The sequence below is a fragment of the Chamaea fasciata genome, unplaced genomic scaffold, assembly GCF_029207755.1.
Source record: "Chamaea fasciata isolate MVZ Bird 193981 ecotype frontalis unplaced genomic scaffold, bChaFas1.0.hap1 SCAF_3, whole genome shotgun sequence".
Lineage (NCBI taxonomy): Eukaryota > Metazoa > Chordata > Aves > Passeriformes > Sylviidae > Chamaea > Chamaea fasciata.
Window position 1 is genome coordinate 113838120 of NW_027094088.1, and position 14368 is coordinate 113852487.

Below are 14368 nucleotides of genomic sequence, written 5' to 3' on the forward strand. Positions count from 1 at the left end.
CTGAAAGTCTGTGTTCTTTCAGCAGCAGATTCACAAATGTTTGAGAGCTATAGAAAAAAAATATGCATTGGACAGTGGGATAACCTTCCAAAGGGAAGTTTAGCTTCCAGACTTCTTTTCTCTTAGAGCTATTGTGCCGCTCCACCCATACTCCTTTAAGTAACTCACTTGAAATTCTTTGTGAGTTTCCTTGTCTCCTGCTTACGTGGACTCAGAGCTGTGTTGGTACTTCTGTGGTGTGGAGCTGCTTCCTCTGCTGTGCTGCAGAAATTGAGGCTAAGCTGGGCTCAGGTCACTTCCTCCCTCAGACTGTAAAAGCTGCCCAGTCTGGACAAACAGCAGAGCAATACATTATCTCAGTGCTTTCATGAGGCTTTGGGATTCTGCTTTGCTGAGCATGGAGAGGGATGTGCAATAGGGGTTTGGCAAGCAGGAGGGATCTGCTGTTGTCTTTCAGTTGTCTGTCTGCATTTTTCCCCTTTTACTCTTCTCCCCAAGCTGTCGAATCTCCAGAGAAACAGAATTGCCCTTGGTGACGTCAGCCGGGTTTGGTGTCTTGAGTCATACCTGGGGCTCTGGAATATTGCCTGTGAGTCATGGGAATCATTTACGCTCGGGAGCTTGGCCAGAAGTGGGAGATGAGTCCACAGTCCCAGCTGCATTATTGAGGCAGGTTTTCAGTAGCTGCTGGTACTGGAGGATTTAGTCCAGTAAAGCTGGAGGACTCCATGATTTAGATGTCCTTTCCAGCCTGATGTCTCTGTGAACAGGCAGCAAGTGGGATGAAGAAAGAGAGTCCAGAGGGATGCAGGGGCACTGGGTGTCAGTGTGGTGGCTGTTAGCTTGTCCTTGCACTGCTCACACACACCTGCCTCTCTGCTGCCTGGGGTTTCTGTAAACTTACCTGAAACTGGAGCCTTTCGCCATTCAGCTTTAGTAATCGTACCGGTGACTTTGTGCTGCTGTCATCCCTGAGATATTGCTTATTCTGAAATTTGAAGGAATAAATGTTCTATCCTTAGTTATTTTTATTCCTTCCTTTATTTCTTTAATGATGAAACATGGCAGGCCCGGCCTGTTGGTATCAGTATGTTTATATACATACATACATACATACATACATACATATATATATATATATATATAAAAATATAAATATATATATATAATCAAGTTTTTAAGATCAATGCAAATGTCTTCCTAAACCGAATCTCAGTCCTGTCACCCCTCAGTTATGTAGGTGGCTAAAGTGGAAGGGAGTGGGGTGGTTCATCCTTGACAATCACCTCCTGTGATGATTTTCCATGGCTGTCCTCTGTAGCTCAGGCTCTCCTTATGTAATTATGGCCTGTACCCTTTATTCCTGCCTGTGCCACACCTTGCAGCCAGCTGCTTGCGTCATACTCGTTTATTGCTGCCAGAGGAGTCTGTATTGCACAGGTTTTACTGTGCTTGGCATCATTTGTCGCTGCAGCGTGTCACCTGCAGTGTTCAGGGTATTAAATGTCACGGGGCCTGTTCAGATTCCCTTGGGAGATCATAAAGAATCCCACCTGTGCTGGTGGCCTGTCACTCTGTGTTGTCAGGCTGCAGGAGGAGCAGAATGGGGTACAGTAACTCAGCTGGAATGATGAAATCAGTTAAATCTGATCATGTGAAAGTGGCTGCCAAGGGAGAAGGGATTTTTGAGGGAGCTCTTATATAAGATGAGAAGTTTCCAGCAGCAGGATGCTGATGGTCCCTGGTGAGGGAAGAGAAGGTGACACAATATGAGGAGGAGGAGCTGTGAAATGGCCAGGCTTTGGAGGTGATAGAAGTGGAAGATGAGTCTGGATTTGCCAGGCAGATCTGTGTTAACAGTTACCTTAGGGGAAAAACTGGATCAGCTGAAAGCTGCCAAGCCTGGTAATCAGCACCAGCCCTGTCGGAGTTCAAGGAGTGTTTGGACAATGCTCTTAGACACAGGGTGGGATTCTTGGGGTTTTCCTGTGCAGAGCCAGAGGCTGGATTCAGTGATCCTTGTGAGTCTCTTCCAACTCAGGTTATCCTGTGAATGTCTAAAGTGATTCTTGGTGTGCCCTCAGCAGATGGGAACAGCAGCGACTGCTGGTTGACAGTTAAAGGGGAATTCTACCTTCTTGTCCTCTCTAAGTGCTTTGAATCCAGTTCTGTCGCTGCACCTTGCCTGGGGCAGTGGGACATTCACCATGACAGCTGTGTGCCTGTGAAATTTCCTGGCAAAGGCATTACAGTACATGCCATGGGTGTTGGGTGAAAGAGACCCACGTTCATCTTTGAATGCTGCTACATATTTGAAGAAAAACAATGTTATGGAATACTCTGCTGCTAGGAGTGGAGTTCACCTCTGATCTCTGTATGTCTTTCAGCCTTTTGTCCTCCCACAGCCCTTGCCATTCTCGTGGTGGTCTCTAAACTCTCAGTCCCCTCCCCTTACCTTGCTGCTCTCTGAGTGCTCATCTGTGTCTTTAATATTCGGTGTGGATGTACTTGTGCTGGGTCAATGTTTACAATTATCAACTAAAGAAACTACTGTAGTGGTTTCCCTTGTGTTGTTGGTTCCCACATCTGAAGCTTCAGCTTTCCCCTTTTTCCTCCCTGCTTTGAGTTTCAAGTGTCATCATCTTTCAGAAGATTCTGCCACAAAGTTGTATCTGAGTTCTTGAGACATTTCTGTATCCCTTTTGTATTGTTGGAGCTTTTTTTTTTTTTTTTGTGGTGGAATGAGCTACAGGTGTCCTGAAGCACGAAAATCTAATACATTGTTGACAGAAGGCAGTTTTGCTACAGCACAGCGTTTGTGCACAGGAGATTTTCCCACCTGTGTGCTCAGGAATTGCTGCTCACATGGTCTGCAGTGACTCATGTTTTGGCTATGCACTGCTCCAAGATACATGTGCAAATCGTGTCCTGGAATTCTCGTTCAATTAAAAGCTAATGAGCAGAGTTCGTAATTCTCCGGTGAGTGCTGCGTGGCCGTGGTCTGGCCTTGCTGGCTCTGAGCTCACGGATCTCTCCCCCCTCCCTGCAGGTGAACCAGCGCAATGTCCCGGGGATTGACAGTGCCTACCTGGCCATGGACACGGAGGAGGGCGTGGAAGTTGTTTGGAATGAAGTTCAGTTCTCTGAGCGGAAGAACTTTAAGCTTCAGGAGGTCAGTGGATGTGTTTCCCAACAGGATGTGAGCAACATACCTTGCCCTGGGGTGGGATTATGGATACTGGGGACTTTTTGTGTGGGTTATTGTCTGGGTTGGGAGTGCTGTGCTGTCCAAATGTAGCATATTTGGCTTAAGCCTGGCCTGTATAGGAAATGTCCTGGAAAACTGTTGTGCTGTTTCCATGATCCCTTGTGTTCATTTAGACTTGGCAGTCAAACCACGCTCTGCTGAGATGCAATGGAGAGGAAAATGGGATGCTGTCTGTTCTTAGCATGGGGGCTTGACATGTATGGTGGTGTTTGAGGGGACCAAGACCCAAGAAGAAGGAAGGACCTAGGTTGGTGTGGTCTCTGATGTGATATGTCTTTGTCTTTCCAATGTTAAGGAAAAAGTTAAAGCAGTGTTTGACAACTTAATTCAGCTGGATCATCTCAACATTGTGAAGTTCCACAAATACTGGGCTGATGTGAAGGAGAACAAGGCCAGGGTAAGTGCAGCCATCAGGCTGTTGGGTTCTCACTGTGTGTTGTTAGGTAATGAGCAGGTTGGAGGGTAATGTGTCCTACTGCCCCACAGGTGATCTTCATCACTGAGTACATGTCCTCAGGGAGCTTGAAACAGTTCCTGAAGAAGACTAAGAAAAACCACAAAACAATGAATGAAAAGGTAACTCTTTTTTCCTGCATGACCATAATTCTTTAGAGTCATCAGCCCCTGGAAAGCCCTTTCAGCAGAGGATCCCAGTGAGAGCTGGTGATAACACGTTGCTGCAGTTACCCTGTGTGTCTGTAGCCTGGTTCTGCTGCAGGTTCTCTGGGGCAGCAGTTCTGTGCTGGTTCCTTCACTGCCAGCAGCTCTGCAGCTTCGTAGGGGTGGTGTGACAGGCACGTCCCTCTCCAGGGGCCCCACAGGAAAGGGGGAGGGTGTCTGTGCAGACTCTGGAGGACAGGTGTGTTTCTGGAGCCATGGGAATATGTACAAACAAGCTCACTATAAGGGTACTGATCCTTTACACCTGCACTGAGTAAGAGCTGGGGCATGTATTGCTTCCTAGGAGTGGGCTGTGAATCACAGAACTACAGATGAGCTCCTTGTGGGTGATTTTTATCCTTTTCCTCTTGTGCCTGCAGGCGTGGAAGCGGTGGTGTACCCAGATCCTCTCTGCTCTCAGGTGCGTGGGCCACTGACCTTGGGACTGATGTGGCAGTGTATGTGGCAGTTAAGTGTTAGGGAGCTCTCCAGAGTGTCCAGATTTATGACCAGGTTTGTCCATAGTCTGGGGGATGTTGCAAAGATGACAGGGAAATCAAGTTCCGTGTGAGAGGACTGAGAAAAACTTCCCCAGCATTGGCAGGCTGCAACCCTGTCCAGGCAGTGGATTCATGGATACTGAGGAGTGTTGTTAGATGTGTGTGTATATTTCTTGAGGATGCAGCTTTTCTGCAGCCATCTTAGTGCAGTACAGCTGAGTGGAATGTGTTTTGGGTTTTAAAAACTCTTCTCCACCTGAACTAGAGTTGGTTAGTGGCTAATTAGAACCTTAGAAAAGCAATAGCCTGGGTGACAGAGCATGGCTTGCACTCCATAGAGAAAACTCTGGTGCCACTTGGCTGGATTAGAGCTCTTGGTGAATAGTTTGGGTTCAGATAAGCTTCTGGGAGCTGACTGTCCTCATTTGTGCTAGCTGCTAACATACACCCGAGCAGAGTGAGAGGCAAAAACAGAGCGTACCTGTGACCCAGCACTGAAAAGCTTTATTTGTGCCTGCTGGCAAACACGCCCAGTTGGGTGTGTATGGCATTAAGTGCCTCTTTGGTCCCCTTTGAGTAGGGACAGAACAAGGCTCTGGTATTTTTGGTATAAAATTGTAACCCTTTTAGAATCCATTCAGCAGTACTGGCTGGGATGAAATCGTGATTTTACCTCTGGTACCCTGAGTTTCTTGGGAGCTGATAGGAGAAAGTTTCCTCATCCCCCCGCCACACCCATATTCTGGGAAGTCATTAGAGACAATTCCTGTTTGTTCCTGGTTCTAGGCTAGAGGCTGATGTAGTCACTGATTTGTATCTCCCAGCTTCTGTAAACCCCTGGCATGTGCCTTTGGCTCTCCTGTTCTCTTGGACATGGGAAGGAAGGGGGAAAGGGAGGGGCTCAAGGCCTTGACCAGTGCTCTGTTCTGCATCTCCAGCTACCTCCACTCGTGTGATCCCCCCATCATCCACGGCAACCTGACCTGCGACACCATCTTCATCCAGCACAACGGACTGATCAAAATCGGGTCAGGTAATGCTTGCTGGGGGTGCCCCTGCCCATCAGACAGACTGCCCAAACAGAAAAAGGCACCTGCTCCTTTCCAGGTCCCCTGGCATGATAGGCATGTGTGTACATGTGCTGCTCCACCTCCACATCAGGTGTGCCAGAGACTGGGAGCAGAGTTCATTGGTGATTGGACCCTTGTCAGGTGCAGGAAAGACTGATACTGAGTGCTGTTTGCCTTTTAGCCTCTTCTGTAGCTTTTTGTCTCCAGGAGGTGACAGAGGAAATGATGCTGGAACTTGGAAGTTTTGTAGGCACATCATCTGTGGGTTCATCTGCTCTGCAGATTTTCGTGTTAATACACAGAGAGTTCTCCTCCCAGCACTGTGGAGCTTTGGGAGCTGCCTGGGGAGCTGTGTCCATGGAGCCACAAGAGTGCTGCTTGTAGCAACCCACGCTTATAATAAAATGGACAGACTCTGACTGCAGCAGGTGGCTTATCCTGACATCCAGCATCCCTGCCATGGCCTGCCCTCAGGCTGCTGAGCTGCCCTGGGCCTGTTTGGCACAGACATGCCCAGCTTGGGCAGCCACCCTGTGCCAGAACAGTTTATTACATAAGTGAGCAGTGATGTTCCTGGCAGTGCAGAGCATCCTTGCATGCTCTGGTTTTCCTGCTATTCCCATGTCTCTAAAAATCTGTCTGCAGTCAGGATGCATTATGTCACACCTTGACATGACCTTTCAAGGGACAGCTTTGCTACCTGTTGTTCAACTTCTGCAAGTATTCTCGATCTGAGGAATAGGTCTCTGCTTTCCTGGAGCTGTTGTCTGTGTGAGTTCTGCTTTGATGTGGCAGTGTACAGGGAAAGATGCTCTGCATCACCTGTCATCCAAAAATAGCCTCTCCATCAGCTGCAGGCCTGTGGCTTTCCTTCCCATCAAAGAACTCCTGTGGTGTTGTTTTCTTCCAGAGCTGGGCAGCAGATTTGTGCTTGTACCAGGGAGACAGGGTCACGGCAGAAGGAGCACTCTGCTCCTGACCTGCCTGTAAACCTGGGCACTCGCTCTTCACACAAGCTATCATCATGTCATCACACAGACTTGGTTGTGTTTTCCTGGCTTTGTCCAAGTGGGAGAGATTTCCAAGACTGAGTGCATCCAGTACCTGCATGCTGGCAAACTCCCTGGCATTCAGTTCAGACTGATGGGAAGACTTGAGTACTCAAGAATTTCCCTTTTTTAGCTGAGTTTTGAAGTGCAGCTGCCATCTTTCTGCAGGGCAGCCAGTGCTGTCTGTAAGACCAAACCCACGGAGCTGGCATTGCAGCCATGGCTTCCACCAGAGGGAGATCCTGCAGGCCAGCAGGATCATGCTGCATCATCCTGGAGCATGCAACTGCAGTGGTGCTGTTCAGGGGCTGTGTAGAAGGAAGGTGACTCTTGAGGCGTGGGGCACAAATGGTGGCCCCAGTTACACCTTTGTTCCCTTCAGTTTGACAAAGCTTTGCTTCCGTCAGGTGCAGCAGGAGGGTGATGGCAGTCACGTAGGTGTGCTCATGCCAGAAGTGGGTGGCTGTGCTGTTACAGCTGCAGGATGTGCTGAGTGTGACTGCAGTGCTCATGTGCAGTTGTTCCTGAGCAGACCTTTCTGCTCCACAGCTCTGGGCTGCCTGGCTCACCTCACGTTCAGAAGTGAAATGATTTATCTGAAAGATTCTGATCCTTTCCTAAATAAAAAAGGAAGTGAGTGCAAAGTGGGCTTGTGGTCAAAAGAGGAATCCTCCAGACGGGAAAGCTGTGGCTGTAGTGCAGGCTGGAATTAGAGTTGGCAGTGCTGCAGGATGTATTCCTATTCCTGCAGAGCCCACCCAACCAGAAAAGGCAAAACTACCTCCTCTGGACTGCTGGTTGTGTTGGAGCTTGGTAGCCTTTTCCCTGTCTGCCTTTGCCTTCCTCATTGCTGCCTTTCTCTTCCTCACTGCTGCCTTTGCCTTTCTCATTGCTGCCTTTGCAGTGCCAGATGGGCTGAGGTTTGAGTTTTGAGGTTTGAGCCCTGGAACGACAATTGTTCCCGGGTCACGGACAGTGCCAGGCTCATGTTTGCTGCTTCCCGTCCTTGTTCTGTACAGCTGGCTGGTATCTGAGCACTTCCCTGTGTTTACTTAAAGCAACAGGACAGTAATTTCCGTGGATTTATGGGGAACAAGAATTCAGTGCACTACAAGCTGTGCTTTGTGTGTGGTTCTGTCTCTCCCCAGTACTGTGCAGGGTGCTGCTCCGAAAGTTCCTCTCCCTGTGGCTTTGGCAAAGAGAATACTTGCTGAATGTGGGGCAAAAACCTGGCTAAGGCAGCTGGTGGTGTGCACTGCAGGACATCCTGCTGTCTGCTGCGGGAGGGTGTGCCAGGAGAGCAGTGTCACATTGGAAATGTCTGACAGCGGTTCCTGTGGCACGTGTTCAGGTGTGGGAACAGCTCCTGGCTGCTCCCTCAGATGCAGAAGCATGTGCACTGGCTGGACTGATCACTGTTTCTCTGTTCAGTGTGTGAATCTGTGTGCTGGGGGTCAGCTGTGGAAGAAAAAGGGAGTGGGAAGGAGGAAAGATTTTGCGTACTGCTTAAATGCCAAAGCCATCCATAATCCATTCATCTGCTAACTTCTTTTTTCCAGTGCCATAAAGTGCAGAGTTAACAGATTTGAGGAGAATAAGTTTCAAATGAGTGGAGAGCTTTGTGGAGAGCTTGTGATGAGGATAGGAAAGACACTTACAGCTCTTAAACTTGCCAGTGGTATTCCCAGAGACTGGAATGTTCCACCTGCCTCGTGGAGCTGTGGTCAGATGAAAGCATTCCTTGTGCCCTGTGTACTCCTCACAGAGCGAGCCCATGTGCAGCACAGTGGTGCCTCCGTGGGTGTCTGTGCTGTCTGACAAGGGGATGTGCTGCCAGGGGTGTTCCTGGGACAGGCTACAGCTGCTCTGAGTGGGGGAGGAGCAGTGTGTGCAGACGGGGTGCCTGGTGCTGCTGCCTGCTTGTGTCGGCATTGTTGGGAGCCGCTCCTGGAATTCTCCCTGGTGGTGTAAGAACCATTCACAGGTGGGAAGAAGTGATGTGTTTGAATTAAAAATCCTCTTGGGCAGCTCTTGGAGTGCCCCAGCAGAAGGGAGGCCTCAAGCTGAAGGGTCTCAGTGTCCTCTGGTGCCCCTGAGACACGGCAATGTGTCTGCATATGCTGAGTGAGACGTTGATGGAGCAGAGAGGATGCTCCGTGGAGTGCAGTGCAGATTTCCCGCTTGTGCCTCCGGGCGTGGCTGCTGTGCTTCTCTCCTGTCGGCACCACACCTGACCTTAGACTCAGTCTGTATTTAGTTGTGTCTGCTCAGAGTCTGCCCTCAATTCCAGGCCGTGGGGCCAGGACTCCTCTGGGTGTTAGCTCGTGTGGCCAGGTGTGTGACTGTGTGGTGCCCTGCTGAGATCTGTGCCCAGAAGCTGCTGGGATGTGGAGAAAGGGAATTCTCTGCGGAAGGGATGGGGTGGGTGGGACTGTAGGGCACTCAGAGAAGAACAGAATTTCCAGCTTCTTGGTCTCAGAGTCAGCCATGATCTTCTGCTTGGTCAGAGATGCCTTGTCTCCCCTGGCCGGTCTGGCTCTGAGGTAGAAACGCTGATGTTCCTTAGGCAAATTTCTTTTGAAGAGGTGGCTGGAGGCAGGGCCCGGTGCTCAGTCCTGTCCCTGTGTGCCCTGACTCTGACCCAGCTGTCTCTATGGATGTAAGTGCTTTGCTGTTCACCAACTCATTGACTTTATCTCGTTTTACTTCCCGCTCACGGGCTGCTCTGTTACAACAGTCTTTCATAGGATATTTGCTAATGGTGAGCAAACTTCTCCGCTCCTGTGATGTGACTCCACTTATGTCATGTACATGATTTTTATCTCTGTGTGTATCTGTATATATATATTTATATATATATGTGTGTGTATCTATATTTGTAACACACAGACATACACACTGACCTACTTACAGTGTTCCCTTGCTATAAGGCTGTGTGTAAAACTGTTTGGCTTAGGTGCATCCTGCTTGGAGAGCTCGTGTTCTGTGCTGGGATGCCAACAGTTCCTTGTGCTCTTGGCCAGAGCCTTACAGAGAGGGAGCACTGCCCTTTGTGAAGTCTCCTGGTTGTTAGTTTTCTCCCTCTCCATGTTCTTAGCGTGTGCTAGTCCACGGGCCCTGTGCATGCCGGCTCCTGCATGTCAACAAGCCATGCCTTGTTCTGAGCTCTTCCCAGCTGAACTTCCCACGTCCATTAGGCTCTTCCCTGCTGCTGCTCTGCTGCCCTTGGCTGGGACCCAGCCCTGGACTAGCCCCCACTGTGTGCTTGGCTATCCAAATTGCTTGCTTGTAGTTTGAACTCCTTAGATGTGTTGGTTTTAAGATGAATGTTTCAGTGAATGTGTCTGGCTCCTGATGGCCAGATCCCTCCTGCCCCAAACGGGTCCCTGGATTGAAGTAAGCGTGGCTATGGATGTTTCCCCAGATAAAATCTCTGGTTTTGGGGAGATCTGTGCATATGAGGAGGGCGTTGGGCTGGTGGGAGCCAGAGAAGGATTGGAGTGCTGCAATTTGTAACCCTGTTGCATAGAACACCATGTTTACATTTAAAATAATGATTTATTTTATTTTTTGCCATCAGGATTATTCTCGATGGTTAGAGTTTGTTTCTACTGAGTTGGGAACCTACCAACCGTCAGCTGAAGTGGTGGAAAGGGCAAGGGCCTGACCAGATGAGCTCTGTGCCTTCCAGGAGTTGGCAGGAGGACGTGCTGTGCCACTCTGCATCGCCAGCGGAGCACAGGCTCCTGGAAAGCTCCATCTGGGATCTGGTGTAGCTGAGGGGCATGGTGGTGTAGTCAGGGCTTGAGTCCTGGGGAGGGCAGGTGTCCCTGGGGATGGCTACAGGGTGGCAGAGTGGTCCAGGAACAAGCCCACAGAATGGGAACCTGAGTGAGCCAGCAAGGCTGAGGGCTGGCCAGCCATTTCTCCAAAATCAAGTCACCCCTGTGAGCAGAACCAAAGGCCCTGGTTCTCGAAGGACAGGAGAAGCCTGGAGCAGCACTCTGCAGGCGTAAGGAGATGCTGTGGTACCTCACTTGTGCTGGAACAGCATGAGATGGCCTTGGAATACTGAGCCTTCCTGGATGTTGAGTTGTGAACTTGTTCTAACAGTCTGTTGTACCAGGAGGTACTGTTGGTATGAGAGCTGGGGATTGTTTAAGCCTTAGATCTTGAACAGTGGTTTGGGTCTGAAAACACTAAATCTAGTGTGTAATGCTCCTGTTTTGCTTGAGCATTGAGCTAATGAGGCTGTGAGTGACATGCTTTCATAACTAATCTTATTTTAGTCATCACTTCACTCCCTTGGATTTTGCCTGATCTTTAAATGTCATGCTGGTTCCCACATTCTTAACAGACACCTGAGGTGATGTAGAAGTAAGAAGTTAGTAGGATATCTTGGGTCTGTCTTTTTTATTTTTTCAACTATGGCAGGTGTGGTTTTAAAGGGTAAATAATGGATAATTGAAGTCATCAGACATAGAAGAATCTGCCATAAAAATGGCATGTTGGCATTGATTTAGGAAGATGTAACATGAATTGATGAAGTTTAGCTTTTCTAACTGTACAGTTTCATGTGTGAGTCAAGCACGTTCTCTACCAAGCCAAACATCCTTGGCTCCTTAGAAACTTGGCAAAACTAAGGCAGATATCCTTAAGGTTTGTCTGTGACTGCAGGTGCTGCTGGGAATGAGACTGGGCAAGGAAATACTTTTGGAAGGAAATAGAACTTTCTGGTCTAGAAGACTTCAGAAAGTCTTCAGAAAGTCCAAGGTTGGATGCAGGCTACTTTCTTTGGAGGGGACTGGCTTTTTTTTTTTTTTTTTAAAAAAAAAAAGCAAAAAAAAAAAAAAAAAAAAAGCTTTGTCTGCCATGGGTCTGCCTTGTCAGTGAAACTCTCGATGTAAAAGCCTGTCCCCAAGTGAAGGTGCTTCTCATTTGGCTTGTTCTTGAGGAACTGTTGAACAAATTGGGTTGAATAGCATGAGGTTGATTTTAATTGTGATGGCAGAGTGCTGTAATTGTAATGCCACAACGCTGTCACTGCTGCTGTGGTTACTAGAGTGGCAGAAACAATTCCAGAGACCTGCTCTGGGGCTTTGTGTAAGCACAGAGCTTAAAGTAGGAGGAGCAGCCGTGAGTGAGTGGCAGTCCATGGGTTTTGTCCATGTTGGAAGTTCCAGCTGCCTTCTGCTGACCACGTGTTGGGTATGTGTGTCTGGGGGAGAGTGGTGGGATTTTTGAGGTCCAGTTTAGTGGTAAGAACTGGTGACCTTGGTGGCCTTGTTGCAAAGATTTTGCTCTTCTGTGCTGTCATAGTGATAAACTCATTTTTATTTTGCAGAAGGTTTAAAAGCCAACTCTTGCTCCTAGTACTGATTTCCCTAGCTCAGTGTACCCTCTGTGTGCTGCTGTGATTCACCTCATTCATGAAAACACCAGAAAATGATGATCATCTAGACTGGTTGTTGCTTTCAGTTAAAGAAGATATTTTAAGAGGTTTAAATGCCTCTCTTTAGTGCTCCAGGTTATGGAACATCCATTTTCTGAGGTCATTGTTATTTCTGTGCTGCTCTGAAGGCATTGCTGCTTCAGTTTTGTTCAGCTCTGGTTTTTCTCTGCTTTTATGTGACTTTCCCAATGGGTATGGGGATGTGGATTGTAGTCATCCAGGTCTTCCTTCACCCCTTCTCATATTAGCACAGCAGTTGCAGGTGTCTCCCCCTTTCAAGGCCCTTTGGTTGAAGGCTTTGGGAAGCTCCTTTGTGCCACTTCTGAAAAGATGACTTAAACACAAACAAGCAAGGGCAGTTAACTGTGTGTTGCCAGTACCACTGATTCTGCTCCAGCAGTGTTTTCTCTGGAGGGAGCCGTGGGCTGTTTTAGCTGGAGTTGGTTTCCATGTCAGTAGATGTGGCAGGAGTGCACACGTGTGTATAAGCACGTGGGGAGCTTTACCTGGCACTGGGAACAGTGTGTAGTGAACTTTGCATACACTGCATCTATTTGCCCCTTCAGCTAATGATACTCAACTGTTGAAAATAATAAAATCCTGTTGCTTCTGGTGACTCAGTGTTGCAAACATTTTGCAGTCCCTGATCTGAGGGCTGTAGGGAGCTTTTATTCCGTGATCAGCATAAACCTGACACTTCTTCCTGTTTGACTCCTTGTTTAATGGCTGTATGCTTCTTTTTATGCCACGTAGCTTCCTTGTTCCTTTTTTTCTAGGCCTTGCTCTCCCTAACAAAAAAGCTTTTGTCATCACTGTGTGCAGAGAAAGCAAACTGTAACGCTGTGGGTTTGTGCAGTCTTGTACCGTTTTGCAGGAGTGAGAAGTGTCTGGGGCGTATGAGTGCAGGGGATGATGACGTGGCTTCATACCTCTCCTGGCCCTGTGCTCACCCCTCTGTAGCTGCAGAGGTGGTCCTGGGCTCAGTTGATAATTTTTGGGTCCCTGTGGTACAGCGGTTCGTTGTCTCATTGCTGGGACAGTGTCCCATTGTTGCCCAGCGAGCCTGGGGCAGTCTTAGAGGTCAGTTGTTGATCCTTCTCAGTGGCACCTGTTTTCCCCTGCTGTGTGTTGGACAGGGCACTGAGCCCTTGCTGGGGAGTGGAGTCAGGTTGTGCTTTGCAGCACTCACATTCTGGCAAGAACCCCAGCAGCTTGGTGAGAGGAGAGGCAGAGCCACAGGACAGTGGGACAGCCCATCTTTCCTGCCCACAGAGGAGGAAGTTCTGAATGCAGAATAAAAGTGGGTGTGAGACGGACACCACACAGGAGGGAAATGTCCTCTGCAGCACAGAGCAGGGGGCTGGATGTCCAGGCAACTCTGCTAAACCTGCTCCGGGCACAAGGAGGAAGGAATGTCACCGTTGCCTCCTTGGCTGGCACTGCTAGCAATCAGTGGGTGCACGGGCTGTCCACTTGCTCTGGCCAACTCTTTTTGCATGTTCTTGAGGGTTTGAGAAGTCTGACCAGCTGCAGCATGTTCCTGTAGGAATGCTGATTATCTCTTTTTATGCTTTTGTTGTCAGATTGAGTTCAGCTTGTCAAAGACAGGTTGCTTGTCCTACCCTCTGCTGGGCTTCACATCTTTTCCTATCACCTGCCCTGCTCAGAAACTGTATTTGGCTGAACCTTTTTCTAAAATTCCTCTCTGCTAATTGCCCGCCAGACTCGTCAATCCCATGGGGCTGCCTCTTGTAATCTGCCTCTGGTAGTCACCTTCTTGTGGCTGAGAAAGACACATTGGTTGTCATTGCTGGTGATCTGACTTTCCTTTGTGGTCTTCATCATTTGTCTCACTCAGTAGTTGTCCTCAGCCTTCATCCATCCAATCATGCACAGTGTGGAGCCAGTGTGAGAATACAGAAATAGGTGTATAAGTGACAGATAGCAGCCATGTGTGTCAGGCAGGAGAGCATGTGTCAGAGAGAACTTCAGGTGTGTGTTCTTACCTTGTACAGTCAGGAGGTCGGTTTAAAATGTGGGCTCAGGTGAAGCTCTCAAGCCCTTGTCAGTGCTGAGTGGCCCATGCATCCGGATGACCAGCAACAGTGACCAGACCAAACCCAGAGTTTCTGGCCTCACCCTCTAAAGTCCTGTCACAATTGTAACAGCACTTCTGCCTGCTGTGTTGAGCACACCTGCAGGAAGTTTCTCAGAGCTGACCTCAGAAGCATGTTGTGCTGTCAGTGATGCGTAGAGCAGGCCTGTGTCTGGCAGGGCTGTCCCTGCTTAGCCCTGAGACACGCAGGAGATTCTGGGGGCCTGATGTCATGGACCCTGTGCTGCCCCAGCTCTGCAGTAACAGTGCAGTA

The 14368-nt window shown here is 48.9% G+C and overlaps 1 protein-coding gene across 1 annotated transcript in view; it reads left to right on the forward strand.

Moving 5' to 3' along the window:
* Positions 1-14368, forward strand: part of NRBP1 (nuclear receptor binding protein 1) — a 32873-nt gene that overhangs the window by 10277 nt on the left and 8228 nt on the right. The window contains exons 3-7 of the mRNA XM_066180256.1: positions 3050-3172; positions 3564-3665; positions 3755-3844; positions 4309-4349; positions 5367-5461. Coding sequence (XP_066036353.1) covers positions 3050-3172; positions 3564-3665; positions 3755-3844; positions 4309-4349; positions 5367-5461 — 451 coding nt within the window. The remainder of the gene's footprint in view (positions 1-3049; positions 3173-3563; positions 3666-3754; positions 3845-4308; positions 4350-5366; positions 5462-14368) is intronic.